At 37.8% G+C, this 15129-nt stretch overlaps 1 protein-coding gene across 5 annotated transcripts in view; it reads left to right on the top strand.

The window, feature by feature from the left end:
- The window catches only part of CACHD1 (cache domain containing 1), a 199993-nt gene that overhangs the window by 75139 nt on the left and 109725 nt on the right, over positions 1-15129 (top strand). For all 5 annotated transcript variants that reach the window (XM_045897497.3, XM_064589023.1, XM_064589024.1 and 2 more), the window contains one exon: positions 5096-5158. In XM_045897497.3, coding sequence (XP_045753453.1) covers positions 5096-5158 — 63 coding nt within the window. The remainder of the gene's footprint in view (positions 1-5095; positions 5159-15129) is intronic.

Genomic DNA, 15129 nt, shown 5'->3' with positions numbered 1-15129 from the left:
GGCTCCTCTTTTGATAAATATATGAACACACTTCTGCTCAGTGTATACCAAAGATGGGAAATGCTGGGTCGTAGGATATGCATCTAATTAAGTTTAGAAGATACTGCTAGTTTTCCAATGTGTGTGTATTAATGAGAGAAAGGTCATTTTTGTCCAGAGTACTCCATTCTCATGAGCATAAAAATAAGATACCTTGTTTTCTTTTGGTTGTGGAAGTAAATTCAATTGATAAAGAATTCAGTGAAATATTTTTACTTAAAATAATTTCTTAAAACTCCTCACCCATTTTAATGCTCTTTTCACTTTACCATAAAACATATTTTTACTTATAGTATTTAGGAATGAGAAAGAGTAATGGGTGGGGGTTGGGCGGCATCTTTGCCTTTACTTCCAGGGATTCATATACCATGGGAATTCCTTCAGACTCCCTCCAGGTTGTGCTCAAATTTTGAGAGTTCAAATTTCTGGAATTCCTTTTGTTCTCCAGGGAATTGGGATCATGGAAAGTGACAACTTGGAAATAGAGTGCAGAATGCCTGCCCCGCACAGCATACCCTAACCCTGTCACTGTGAGCACATCATCCAAGAGGACCGGGCAATCTGACCTTTTGGAATTGCTCACTATTTTCCTGTTTTAGGACAACTTTTTCATTTTCGTTGTTCAAGTCCCTCTAACAACCAAGAAACTCTCTACACTGAGGTCACCAAAATGTCAGCTAGGTATACCATTTGGAATGCCTGGCTCTCAAATTAAAAACACCTCCCTCCCACCCCCAGAACCCTGTATTCTGTTCCCTTCACAGCTTCACATAGCAGGAGAAAGTAATAAAAAATAAGACCTTTGTCTGGGACTCTGAATCACTCCAGACACTGGTGATATATATATTGACACCGGATACGTATATTGTTATGCCAGCATATTATATTTTGCTTAAAATATTAGGGAAAAAATCCCCAGTAGGCCTTTTTATGTAAATGTAGGTGTTGGGATTCCTAGATTATCCTGAACAAAAAGGTGATGTGAACACATTTAATAGCTTTGCTAAAATCAATGTTTGTTTTTAACTTAAGACCTGGGTTCAGAGCTCAGCACTTGAATTTTTTTTCTCTTTCTTTCTTTTTTTTTTTTTTTTTTTTTTTTTTTACCTATGATACATTTTCTAATGCTTGAACTGTCGCTTTCAGTCTGTGAAATTGGTTTCAGATCTTTGCCCTGCCTGCCCCGTAGAGTTGCTATGGGGATCAAATGTGATCATTTATGTGAAATTGTAAATTATAAAAGTACTAAGCCCAAGCCTTTGAGAGCTGGGCTTATTTAGCAGGCCCTGCATTTTAAGCTAGGTGGTTACTGTCCATTGACCTAGAGCTTAGGGGAACTCGCTCTGTACCTTGAGATCTTGTGTGCACACACAAGCCTGAACTTTTAACCTTGTACCAGACAGGACTGGCTGACCTATTGAGTCGTGAGTTACTTGTCTAGATTCTCCCAGCGCCTAACAGCCTTCCCCTGCGTGGGGAAGGAGAGGGGCAAAAACTGTTTGGTGAGAGCCCCAAACTATGACCCTTGCAGGTGATTTCACTTTGTGGGGTGGTTAGAGGGCTATAGAAAGTAGGTAGCCTACAGAGTCACTACTGTTCATATACAAAATTAAAAAAAATTTTTTTTATCCACCCACATTCATTAAGTACAGAGAATATAAAAATGCTTATAGGCCATAAAAAGATCTGCATGAAAGTATTAGCAGTCATTATTCATAATTGTTAAAATAATAAATGAGTAAAACAGGGACTGAAACACAGCCTTGTGAACACCTCCCAACATCTATTCCTTATTACTAGTGAGGAATTCACTTTTATTTTAACCAAAAAAAAAAAAGAACATTCTTAAGTTTGGCCTTTGGTAGGTGTTGACTTGAGCAAGGTGGATCTGGTGTGCTTCCCAGGGCTGTTTCATGCATTGTTCCATCAGGCACCTTCCAGGATAGGCCAGATGATGTATCAACTGGAGGATGATTGTCAGAAATGAGAAACTGACTACACTCATCAAGGTCTGGAGATACTACATGAGTTATGTTAATTTTTAGTCAGTGTTCTAATTGGTACTGAGCAGGTTTTTTTTTTTTAATTCCCAATTTCATTTCTTAAAAAAGATTTTATTTATTAAGAGAGCGTGCACACAGGCAGAGGGGAGGAGCAGAGGGAGAGGGAGAAGCAGACTCCCCACTGAGCAGGGAGCCCAACATGGGGCTCCATCCCAGGACCCAGGATCATGACCTGAGCCAAAGGCAGTTGCTTAACTGACTGAGCCACCCAGGCGCCTCCCTGAGTGGGTTTTGAATATCAAATAGTATAAAAATATGGAATATGGTCTGGGAAGTAGATGGCAGTGACCCATAGTTAATAGACTATAACCCAAATGTTATAGTCTATTAAACTAAGATGTTCACCAGAAAACTGAGAACTTAAAATTGTAGGAATGGAGGTCTACAGGTTCCTAATTCCTTTTTCAAAATGGGATCTGTCCTAGGATTCAGAATCCTGATGCCCCTTAATGAAAAAACATTGCCAGTGAGATCTCGAACAGAACCCAATAATCAGATGCATTAACTAATATATCTGCATCAGAACTAATGAACATACACATTAAGTGGTTTAATAAAGGCTATAAGTACACATCAGTTGGAGTTAGGATTTATAGCCTAATAAATTCAGATCATGTCCTATTTTGCTAACAAATGTGTTATGTGAAACTTTTGACTTTTAGAGCCTTTTGAATTTTGGAAAGACATGTAAGGGATTGTTGATCTGCATTATGTTTGGATATTAGTTCCTAACAGAAGTGGGGTTTTTTGTTTTGTTGTTTTGTTTTGTTTTTAAATATGTCAGGCAGGCATATGGCAAATTCTTGTGAGACAATAGAGTTAGGAGCACCAGATCTGGAGTCCGCCTGGGTTCCAATTGCAGCCTTGCCAAGTGACTCTGGGTAAGATCATTAACTTCCCAGGGTAGGAGTTTTTCATCTTTGGAACTGCAGCAATTTCCTTATAAAGATGGAATAGGATATGCATACAAAGCTCCAATATGTGCTTGGCATTAGACACTCAACAGATCTGCTTGTTTTCTCCTCTGTATAATGGAGATAGTAGTGCCTGTCACGAAGATGTTTTAGGAGACATTTTTAAATAAGTAAAAAAATATATGCTAAGAATAATGTCTGCCCATAGTAAGCATTCATTACACAGTAGCCAGTATCATTATTATTAGCATTATTATTTTTTCTTTAAAGATTTTATTTATTTATTTGACAGAGAGAGACACAGGGAGAGAGGGAACACAAGCAGGGGGAGTGGGAGAGGGAGAAGCAGGCTTCCCACCGAGCAGGGAGCCCGATGCAGGGCTCGATCCCAGGACCCTGGGATCATGACCTGAGCCGAAGGCAGACGCTTAACGACTGAGCCACCCAGGTGCCTCTATTAGCACTATTATTAAAAATATGTACCTTTCCTATCACAGTCATTTTTTTTTTTTAAGATTTATTTATTTGAGGGGGGGAGGGGCAAAGGGAGAAGGAGAAAGAAACTTAAGCAGACTGCGCTGAGCACGGAGCCGGACGCAGGGCTCAAGATCGTGACCTGAGCCAAAACCAAGAGTCGGCCCATTAACCAACTGCACCACCCAGGCGCCCCCCCACAGAGTCTGTTTTAGGAAGGAAAGGGAAAATTAACATCTGTTGGATGAATGAGTGGTGTATTGTAAAATTATGATAATTCATAATCCAGAATTTTCCAGACTAATTCCATCCCATTCTGTCACAGTCCTTTCCCCCGCCCCCAGCACCTTATCTTTCCCCATTTGCACAGCACTTGGTAAACTTGGTGCTTGCCTTCCTCACCACAACCATGCAGGTGTGTTAGGCTGTTCTGGAAGCTGTCCCAGATGCTGATAAGCCCTTGGCAGTAGGATAGAAAGGGAAAAGGGAAGTTTTGGCTGACATCTCCAGGTCTGACTCCTTACTCATCGGGAGACTTTCAGTGGTATCTTTAAAGTTTTAGGATAAATGATAGGGCCCCTGCTCTTTTTTTGTGTCTCTAACAGATTAGTATCTTAGATTCTAATTTCCTTAGTTTGTTATATATGAATCTCTTGTGATCAGTAATGGGTAGGGTTTGGTAAAGTCATAAGTCTGCAGGGATGTTTTAAATGCAGGCAATGTACAGAGGGGGTGGGTACTAGCTAGGCGGAGAGCAGTGGAAGAATGTGTGTGCTTGTGTGTCACAGTTTGGACTAATGTCTTGGCATGGCTGTCCCATTTCCTGACATGTAAGAACTGGATCTTAAGGCTGCACATATTTGGCAAGCCCTATTATGTTACCCTCCCAAGGGAGTGCTTGGGTAATGAAGGTGATAGATAATATTGGGTAGGTACTGGTGGGACCAGAGACATGAGAGAATATGGAAAGAATCCCTTTTAAAATATCTTTATTGCGGGCGCCTGGGTGGCTCAGTCGTTAAGCATCTGCCTTCGGCTCAGGTCATGATCCCAGGGTCCTGGGATCGAGTCCCACGTCGGGCTCCCTCCTCGGGGGGAAGCCTGCTTCTCCCTCTCCCACTCCCGCTGCTTGTGTTCCTGCTCTCGCTATCTCTGTCTCTGTTAAATAAATAAATAAAGTCTTTAAAAAAAAGAAAAAAAAATATCTTTATTGCATTAGATTTTAGTGTCTGTAAACAATTACAGCATTCAGGGAGTGCAGGATTTAAATGAGAAACACAACTTTGTCAGATTATACCACTTGGATAAAATGGCATGGGCTCCGGAAATCTATAATTAAATGTATTTTTGAAAATGAAAAATATAGTGGAACATCTGGTTTATTTCACTACGGAAGTGCCTGGGCATTTGCTTATATAAGTGTGATTGACTTTGGCCAATATGTGGATTTCTCTGTGTAAAATAACAGTATTTTAATTAAATTTTTTCTGCTTGATTCTGTTTGTGTTGTAAATAAATTATTCACGCACGCACACACATGCTCATTAGAAAATGGCTGTCGTCTTTAGAAAATCTAATGTTTGTTCATTTTTCTTTTTGTTCCAGCGGATATTCAACTCCTTTGTTTACACTGAGAAAATCTCAAATGGAGAAAGTGAAGTACAGCAGGTAAGAGGTTATTTTGTACTTGACCTTCTCTTTGTCTTGCTTTTGGATACGGCCTCACTACTCTTTGCGGGCCATGTCCACGTGAGGTCTCCCACAGTTCGGTGTAGGATTTCATCTATGTCTTAAGAGTAACAGTGACAACCTCAGACTTGAAATTCTTGCAGACCATTGAAATAATGGTACTGGGGATGTTTTTTTTGCTATTTGTGTTGTACGTTGGAAGTATGATTTGATTCCTTTTCGTTGTGAAGATTCCTGAACTGACCCAAATTTTGAAATATTAGAAATTATTTCATCTGATACTGGAAGTGCCCAGGCTTTGGAATCAGACCAACCCAGGTCAAATTCTGGTTTTCTCACTTATTCCATGACCCCCAGTAAGCAAGTTAGCCTTTTTGATCTGCTGTTTCTCGGTTTTAAATAAGGTGAATACAATATCTCCTTTATGAGATAGAATTAAATGAAGTAATGTCGAGATAATTGAGAACAAATGAAATCCTTTATGTGGAAGATTCGGGCATAGAAGCAGCTCAGTGGATATTGGCTTCTTTTCTTTAATTTTTCTTTCCTCTTGTATTCTTCATTTGCTTCTTTCCTTCCATCTCCTTTCAATGCTGTGTGGGGTCAAAAAGTTCTGAGGCCAGATTCTATTTACTTTATTTATAGCTACCTTCAGATGGACTGCTTCCTAAAGTAAAACATAGTGTTGGTGAACTTGGTCATAAATAATTGATCTGTGCTTGAAAAGAAGGGTGGTAAAGAGGATTCTGGGTTCTAATTTCAACTAATCCGCCAACTTCATTACACTATGTGACCGTCAACTGGTAATTTGAAGCGAGGTTGGAAACTTAAGTAAAAAACAGAACCAAGCTAAAAACCAGAGTGTAGCGGAGTGCTTCCACAGAATAAAAAGATAGCTATAGTAAAACACACAATAATTCAAACTCTCTGAGATGCTGCCTTTATTTTATTCATGGAAAACAGCTTGACTTGATCTGAACTAAAGAAGTGCTATACAAGAGACAAAAAGCTTTGCAAGTGTCATTAGAGTGAAGTTATTTATGGGGTAGTTATTTATTTATAATAAATTACTGTGGTTTAATTTTGAAGTTCAGCATTTCCTGTGTATAGACCTTAAAATGTTTTATTGGTTTCTGCAGGTTAAATTTAGAGGATGTAAGCACTTACGTTATGTACTCTTTTTCTTAGCTTTAGATATTTTTAAAAACTAATGACCTCAAATTACAGTGAATATGATGTGGTTTGCTGTATCGAGTCTTATCTTAATAATTCCTGTCTTATTTTTATTCCAGCAAACTGAGAAGTGCTTTAAGGTCATGAAATTTAAAAGGGTTTTTATGGGAGGGAAGATTTCTACACAAAGCATGTTGGAGGAAACTTTCTGGGAGACCAAAGGCCACTTGATAACATTTTAAAGAAACTGACCCAGGGATATCAGCTTTGTTGCTTTCCTTGAAGTAACAGATACAGGTTCTTCCTTCAGCTGTTTTCAAATGTGAAACTTGTTTTGTTTTCCCAGACTGATGTCATTGCTTTATTTATCAAGCTGTGCACAAGTTTGGAAACCTTTAATAATTTTTAAAAATTATAGCAACTGAGCACGAATGGAACACTGGTGCTTATCACATTGAATTTTTGTTCTCCAAATAATCTTGAAGGAAAGATACCCTTATTACAGATAAGCAAACTGAAGCTCCAAGAGATAAAATAAGTTACCTGTAGCCTCATGACTGTTACCTTAGCTAGTTTTCAAAATAAGTTTGACACAAATTTTATATATGTGTATATATATGTATATTTTTTTATTTTAAGAGTTCATTTTTAAAATTTGTATTTTCAGTTCAAAACAGTAGCTTCTGCTAAGCTTTTTTTTTTTTTTTTGGCATTGAGTAATTCAAATGAGTTATCACGTAGTTCTGTGTTCCCCCCCTCTGACTGTGAAAAAGTTGACCCAGAATGTACTTTTAACCTTCCTCCAATCTCTCTAGTCTGCCCTCTGGAAGAACCCTGAACAAATAGATCTTATGCCTCTTTTGCATCCAGTATGTGGAGATAATTATCATGTCATCATTATTATAAGAACAATCATAACTGCTTATAAGATTTGTTTGATAAGTCAAAACAGGCTAGTTATTCAAAGTAGATTATTGACCTCTATACTCCATTTTAGCTCACAGCCTTTAATGGACCACTTCATGTTTTGGTATATTTTGTAGGATCTGGAATCAGGATCAGGAAACTTGAGTTTTCTATCCATCATTCCTCCATTGGGGGTAATGAAAACTAGAGCCTCATGGGTTCTTACCCTCCCACCTTACTAATCAAATCTTACTGAGATTTGGATCTGACTTGTGCATACTATATAAGTTGGCAGTAAATCTAATGCGCTGTTAATATCTTCTGGTTAGGGGAGCAAAGTAATTAAAACTAATAAAAAACATTTTGTGATTCTTGACTCTTTCCACAAAACTCTCTATGGTATAGACTTTGCTTTGCTTTTTCTAATTATTTCTTTTAAATTAACCTTCAGAGTGTGACTCTAGGTGCCTAACAATGTGTTTTAAATCTTTAATTAGTTCAGTATCTGTAGTTTCACTGCCAAAAATCTATGGCAACAGCCTCAGGAAACTAAAAATCCCATGCACACATTCTCATGTGGAGCATTTCCCATAGACTACGTTTTTTTAAAACTTTGAGAAATGAAGTTGTATGAGCACATAAAGCCATTATATGAAATTGAACTCGAATCAAGAAAAATAAATTTTTGATCAAGTGCCCCAAAGAGAGCAAAACATCGTCCATAAAACACAAAGCAATGAAGAAGAAACAAAAGGAGAAAGAGCCTCTTGGAGCATTTAATTGGATCATTAAAGAAACCAGAGGCACCTTGGACATGTTTCAAGAGTTTGGTCTAACTTTTTCACAAATGCTCTAATAATTATTTAGGTTAATCATTTGTTCAATGAAACAGCAAACCTATTTCCATCATGCACTGTTTCATAAATTATTGATGGCAGTGGCTTATTTTAGAAGACTTCAGAATTCTTTTGGAACGGGCAGTCATAGGAAGTCATGTGTGCATTGTACCTGACCTTGGGCCAAGTACTCCTTCTTTCTTAATCCGTTTTTCTCTCTTCAGGATCCTATTCTTCAGCATGTAAACATGCTATTCTCCTGTCTTAAGCATAAACAAACCCTTGACCCTGCTTCCTCCTCCGTGTACTGCCCCATTTTTCTTTCCCTTTGAAGCAAAACCATCACAAGGTGTCTATACTCCCTAGATCCAGTTCTCCCATTCTCTCTGAAACGTTCTCCAGCCCTACAAGTCCCACAAAACTGCTCTCTTCAAGGTCACCAGTGATGCCCACTTTGCTAAATCCCGGCTCCTCGTTGTATTTGATTAACGTCAGTGTGAAGAAGTTGATCCTTTCCGTTGTGTTGATAAACTTACCTGGCTTGGCCCTGCAGGACCCCACACTTGCCTCCTTGCTGTTTCTTGGCATATTCCTGCCTTTTAGGGCTTTGCACTGGTGCTGTTCAGACATACGTCCCCAGGGGCCTTCGCCTGCTCCAAGTCTTTCCTCCGAAGTCACTTGCTGAAAGAGGTGACCACCATATTTTAAAATGCAACCCGCCCTGCCTGCCAAACTCCTGATTTTCCTTCACTTTGTTCTACTCACCCCCCGCCCCTTATTACTTATCACTTTGTGGTTTTAGGGTATTTGCTTTATAAATCTAGTTTGGAAACATTTCCTTGTCCTTTACTTTCAAAAAAAGTATATAACACTGGTAGTATTCCTTCCTTTGATGTTTGGTAGAATATACCCGGAATGCCATCTGGACTTGGAACACTCTTTGTGGGCAGGTTTTTGATCATCAGTTTCTTTAATAGCTATAGGTCTTTGGGTTTTGTGGGTGGAGTTGAGGCGGGGGGAGGTGTAGTTTTTTTTTTTTTCTCCTCAGATTTTCTGTCTTGTATCAATTTTAGTAAGTGGATTTTTTTCAAAAATTTGTCTTTTTCATCTAAGTTGTCAAATTTGTTGGCATAAAAGTGTTTAGAATATTTTGCTATCTTTTTAATACCTGTAGGCTAAAAGAAGAACATAAAGAAGAATCAGTAAAACCAAATGCTGGTTCTTTGGGAAAATCTGTTAAAAGGATAAATGAGACTGACAGAGAATTAGAGAACAAATGGCAAAGTGAATTGGTGATGACCAAGTTTTTAAAACTTGGCCTCATTAATTTTTTCCACTTTCTATTTCACAGATTTAAGCTCTTTATTATTTCTTTCCTTGTGTTTTAGGTTAATTTTGGTCTTCCTCTTCTTAAATTGGAATTTTAGGTCATTTTTTTTTTTTTTACACCTTTCTGTTTTTCAAATAGAGGCACTTGACACTATAAACGGTCCTCTAAGCACTGCTTTTGTCATCCCACAAAGATTGAGATCATGGTTTTCTTATAGTTCAATTTTTTAAATATTTTCTAACTTCTTTTTTGACCCATGGATTACTTTATAGTGTGTTGTCCAATTTCCAAAACATTTGGGGTTTTCTTAGCTATTGTTACTAATTCCTAATTTAATTTCACTGTGATCAGAGAATATATTCTATGATTTCAGTCTTTCTTAATTTATTGAAACTTGGGTTTTATGGCCCAATATACGATTTATTTCGGTGAATATACCATGTAAACTTGAAAAGAATGTGTATTCTTCAGTTGCTGACTGTTAGGTTCTTTATATACCCATTAGGTTAAGCAGGTTGATAATTCAGATCATTTATTTTGGGGCTGATTTTTATTTTGTCTAATTCCATCATTGCTAAGAGGGTTGTTAATATCTGTATTGGTGGAGTTGTATAATTTTTCCTTTAATTCTGCCCATTTTTGCCTCCTGTAATTTGAGGCTTCATTATTGGGCATGTATGCATTTAAAATTATTTGGTCTTCCTGATGAGTTGTTTTTGACATTATAAATTGTTCTTTATGTCTGGCTACAGTGGTCTTTCCTTGAAGTTTGTTTAAGCTGATATTATATAGCCACTCCAGCCTTTCTGTGCTTACTATTTGCACCATGTCTTTTCATAAGCATTTACTTTCAGTGTCTCCATTGTTAACAGTGTATCTTTTGTAGACGGAACATAGTTGAGGCTTTTTTATCTGACAATTTTGGTCTTTTTTTTTTTTCTTTTATATATATATTTTTATTATGTTATGTTAATCACCATACATTACATCATTAGTTTTTGACGTAATGTTCCATGATTCATTGTTTGCGTATAACACCCAGTGCTCCATGCAGTATGTGCCCTCTTTAATATCCATCACCAGGCTAACCCATCCTCCCACCCCCCTCTGACAATGTTGGTCTTTTAATTGGGAGTATTTACTTTGATTGTTGGATTTGGGTCAACTGTTTTTCATTTTCCCCTCTTTTAGTTCCTCCCCCACCTCCTTTTGAATTTTTGATGTTTTTTGGGGAATTTCATATTAATCTATTTTAGCTTTTTTAATCTATATTTCTCTACTTATTTTTAGATTTATGCTCTATAAATTACAATACACAACCTTAACTTATTACAGTCTATTCCATTTGGAGTTTAATATTCTATCACTTCATATAAAAACTAGAACGCTCAGCCTTATAGGTCCATTTTCCCACTACTGTCCTTCATGCTAGAGTTCTATCTATTGTAAACTGCACAAGAGAATGTTAGGCTTTGCTTTAAATTGTCCTATGAATTTAATAAATTAAAAGAAAAATAAATGTTGGATACTTGCCATTTCCAGTAAGCTTCATTTCTTTCCAAAGATAATCAACTGATAATCTAAAAACTTATTTTAATATTTAGTTGTAGTGAAGATTTTCTGGTGACAAAGTCTCTTTCTCATTCTTGTGCTCAGAAAATGTCACTTGACACTGAATTCTAGACTGACTTCTTTTAATCTTTTAATGCATAAATGATCCACTGTGTACTGGACTCCACCTTCTGATAAGTCCATAAAAGTTGTCACGGTGTATGATATCATTGCCCCACCCACACTCCATGGATGCTTTCACAATTTTTCCCTCTTTGGTTTTCAGCAATCTGACTATAACTGTCTAAACTTACCAGTCTTGGGGCGCCTGGGTGGCTCAGTCATTAAGTGTCTGCCTTCGGCTCAGGTCATGATCCCAGGGTCCTGGGATTGAGCCCCAAATCGGGCTCCCTGCTCCGTGGGAAGCCTGCTGCTCCCTCTCCCCCTCCCCCTGCTTGTGTTCCCTCTCTCGCTGTGTCTCTCTCTGTCAAATAAATAAATAAAATCTTAAAAAAAAAAAATAAACTTATCAGTCTTTATTTATCATCCGTGGTGTGTTTTGAGCTTTCTGAGTCTATAAATGTCTGGTCTTAATCAAATTTGGGGACTTTTTGATCATTACTTCCTCAAATATTTTTTTCTGCCTCATTCTCTTTTCTCCTGCTGGGACTTTGATTACATATATGCTAGATCTTTTGATATTTTACGAGTTCCTGAGATAACGTCATCTCCTCCTTTTAAAAATTATTTTCCCCTCTGACCTTCAGATTAGATCATTTTTATTGATCTAGAAATTTACTCCTAGTGTCTCAACCTGCTGTTGAACTCCACAGATAGATTTTTTAAAACTTCAGTATCCTATTTTTAAACTCCAGGATTTCCATTTGTTTCTTTCTAATAGAGTATTTTTCTAAGATTTTTTTCATTCATTGCAAGCATGTTTTCCTTTGTATCCTTGAGCATAGTTATGATAGCCGCTTTAGAATCCTGTCTGCAGGTTCTAACATACACAAATATTTGAACTTGATTTTTGTTGATTCTTTACTCTTGGAAATTGGTCACACTTTGGGTTTTCTTCTGTCAAAAAAATTTGGATTGTACTCTGGAGACTGTGGAAAAACTTTGGTTTCTATTATCTTCCTGTGAGGAGAGTTGATTGTTTTGGCAGGCAATTAGGTTGATTGGATGCAAACTGCTAGTCTGTTTCTTGTGTTTCAAAACATTCTAGCATTTAAAATACATTCTGGTAGAAGTCTGTAGTTTTTATTAATTATTTTTTTTTTTTAAAGATTTTATTTATTTATTTGACAGCGAGAGAGCACAAGCGGGGGGAACAGTAGAAGGAGAGGGGGAAGCAGGCTCCACGCCAAGCAGGGAGCCCGATGCGGGGCTCGATCCCAGGACCCTGAGATCATGACCTGAGCCGAAGGCAGACACTTAACCATCTGAGCCACCCAGGCGCCCCTATTAATTATTCTTAGGAATTGTTTTTTGATACTGACAATTCTATCTGCAAGATTTAAAATTTGATGTTTTATTTCACCAAATACCATTCATTGGAGTACAGTAAAGGGGAAGCATATTGGTTTTATAAGAACTTAATGCTTGGCAGGTACTAATCCTCCAAATTATTCTTGTACCTCAGTAAAAATTCAAGTCCCCCCAGTCATGAGGAATTTGGACCAGGTCAAAGCAATGGATTAGAATCCATCTAAAAATTAGTATCTAGATCATGCACAAAATTCTATCCCTGTATTCATAGGAGAAGAAAAATACTTTGTAGCAGAACAAACACAAAATAGTTCTTTCTTCAAAGAGATTATGAATAGAAGTAGTCAATCTTAGATGATACTTCATACACTAAAATGTAAATAATCAGTTGTAAGTAGTGTGATGTTTCAGAATTTTAGAGTTGGGACCTCTGAGACCATGGTTATAAGGCCAGAAAGGTTAGGAAACTTTACTCTTTGGGACAGCCTCTTTGTAGGGTTGTTTGAGATGGAGAACTAAAGAGCCTCATCTTTTGATATGGAAAACTTAAGCTCTATGCAGGTTTTATCATTTACAAGCTATTTGATTTTTGGCATGATACTTTAGTGTCTGCATCCGCTTTATTTATAAAATGGGGGTGACAGTCTATCTTGCAAGATTGCTTAAAAAGTTACATGGCTAGCACAGACTAGATGGTTTCAGTATTTTGTGTTCTGCTTTCAGAATACAAAAGGGTGGTGGAGAGTGCATGTAAGAGTAGAGGAGTGAGAAGATTGCTATTCTTAGTGTGTTATTTAATCCTCTTAGGTAAGGCCTGTAAGAAAAGATCTGTGAATTTTAGAGAATTTCCAGGAGAGAATGACCACAGAAAGACCCTGGAAGGGACTAGTGGGAGCTTTAAGTAGAAGCCATGCTAGTTGAGAAATGAGAGGCTGGACATGGGATTTATATCGGTTTTGCATTTGTATTACTTCTGTATTTCTATTACCAGAAACTCTTCACTGTAGGAAAATCTGGTTGTGTTGTTGAACTGTGCACTGCACCACAGGGAGAAAGGGACAGTGGTGGACAAGAGGAGGTGTGGAAGTGCCAAGCACTTGGGAATCATGTCTTTGAATTCTGGCTCCCTGTGCCCAGTACTAGGTAGACATTTAGCAAATATTTGTTGAAAAAAGTGTCTAGAGATACTCTGTGCCTCAATATTCGTATTTCCAGAATCTAGATTTATTTTGGGTTGCCCTGCCAAGCATAACCTAGTGTGGTAGTAGCCTGAAGGCTCTCATTTTGTTTATAATTACCTAGTTAAGTATGTTCAAGGCTCAGACTTGTCCAGAGTAGAGGAATCCTGGTGGTGGTGTAGATGGATTCCATTCTTTGCCTCTAACCTTTCCCCCACCTGTCCCCGGGGGATTTATTTAGGCTGAGCCCTGGTTTAGTTCACCCACTTAACCAAAATCTACACTTGGCTCTGTGTTTATTGTAAGTGTTCATGAAATTTTTGTTGAATGAGTGAACAAAAGGCACTGAATTGGTAGGAAGGTAAAAGAAAGGTTGAAAGCTAGTTCAGCCACCCAGATGGAGAATTTGTAATGAATCAGCCAAGGCTCAGAGCAAACAGATGATTGTTCTCTCAAACCAGAGTCCTGGCAAATTGAGCTGGTTGTTTAGGTTTCAACCTTGATTGGAAATTAATCTAGGTCTGTTTCAGCTTACTGTTCTTGGTCTGACTTTCCAAAAGAGAAGTTCATTTTTATTTTAGAAACCCTCTTCCTGGGGTGCCTGGGTGGCTTAGTCGTTAAGCGTCTGCCTTTGGCTCAGGTCATGATCTCAGGGTCCTGGGATCGAGCCCCGCATCAGCCTTCTTGCTCAGCGGGAAGCCTGCTTCTCCTCTCCCACTCCCCCTGCGTGTGTTCCCTCTCTCACTGTGTCTCTCTCTGTCAAATAAATAAATAAAATCTTTAAAAAAAAAAAAAAGAAGAAGAAGAAGCCCTCTTCCTGGCCTACTTATTCCTTGTCCCATAAAGATGGGATGGTGGTCTCTCATTTTGGAAAAATAGTATAAGTGAGAATGTGATAGTTGTAATATTTATGTGGCTCTTTATTTTTTAGTATATCCATGTATATTTTCCCATTTTATCCTCTTAATGACATTGTAAAAAGTGCAGGTATCTTTATCCCATTTTCCATATGAGAAAACTGTATCAGGGAGGTCATTGTAAGTGGTAAAGTGGCAAAGACAGAATTTTCCTAGTTTTGTGTTTTCTTCATATTGTATTGGTTATGATAATAATTGGCATCATTTATTGAATATAAAGTGCTGTCATTAAGTCTTATATAGCCACATGATTTCCCCCCCTTACATCCTTCAGATTTGCCTCAGTGTTCCTTCTCAGTGAGGCCCTCCTGGGCCACTCATTTATAAATTTTATTAATTGTACCCCTCTTTACTTCTTACCCCCATCTCTGTTTTATTTATAGCCTTATAATTTATCACCTAGGATGTATATATGCATTTATTTTTGTTTGTTGAATATATTTCCCTTTGGTGGTTGTTGCTGAATATATTTCCTAGTAGAACCTGAGCTGTAAATGTCCACAATAGCCAAACTATGGAAAGAGCCTAGATGTCCATCAACAGATGAATGGATAAAGAAGATGTGATA

This window comes from Mirounga angustirostris, unplaced genomic scaffold (assembly GCF_029215605.1).
Source record: "Mirounga angustirostris isolate CCGP_5_RB_7025 unplaced genomic scaffold, mMirAng1.0.hap1 SCAF_4, whole genome shotgun sequence".
Lineage (NCBI taxonomy): Eukaryota > Metazoa > Chordata > Mammalia > Carnivora > Phocidae > Mirounga > Mirounga angustirostris.
The sequence above is the reverse complement of the archived record's forward strand: the minus strand, read 5'-3'. Positions and strand labels throughout refer to the sequence as shown.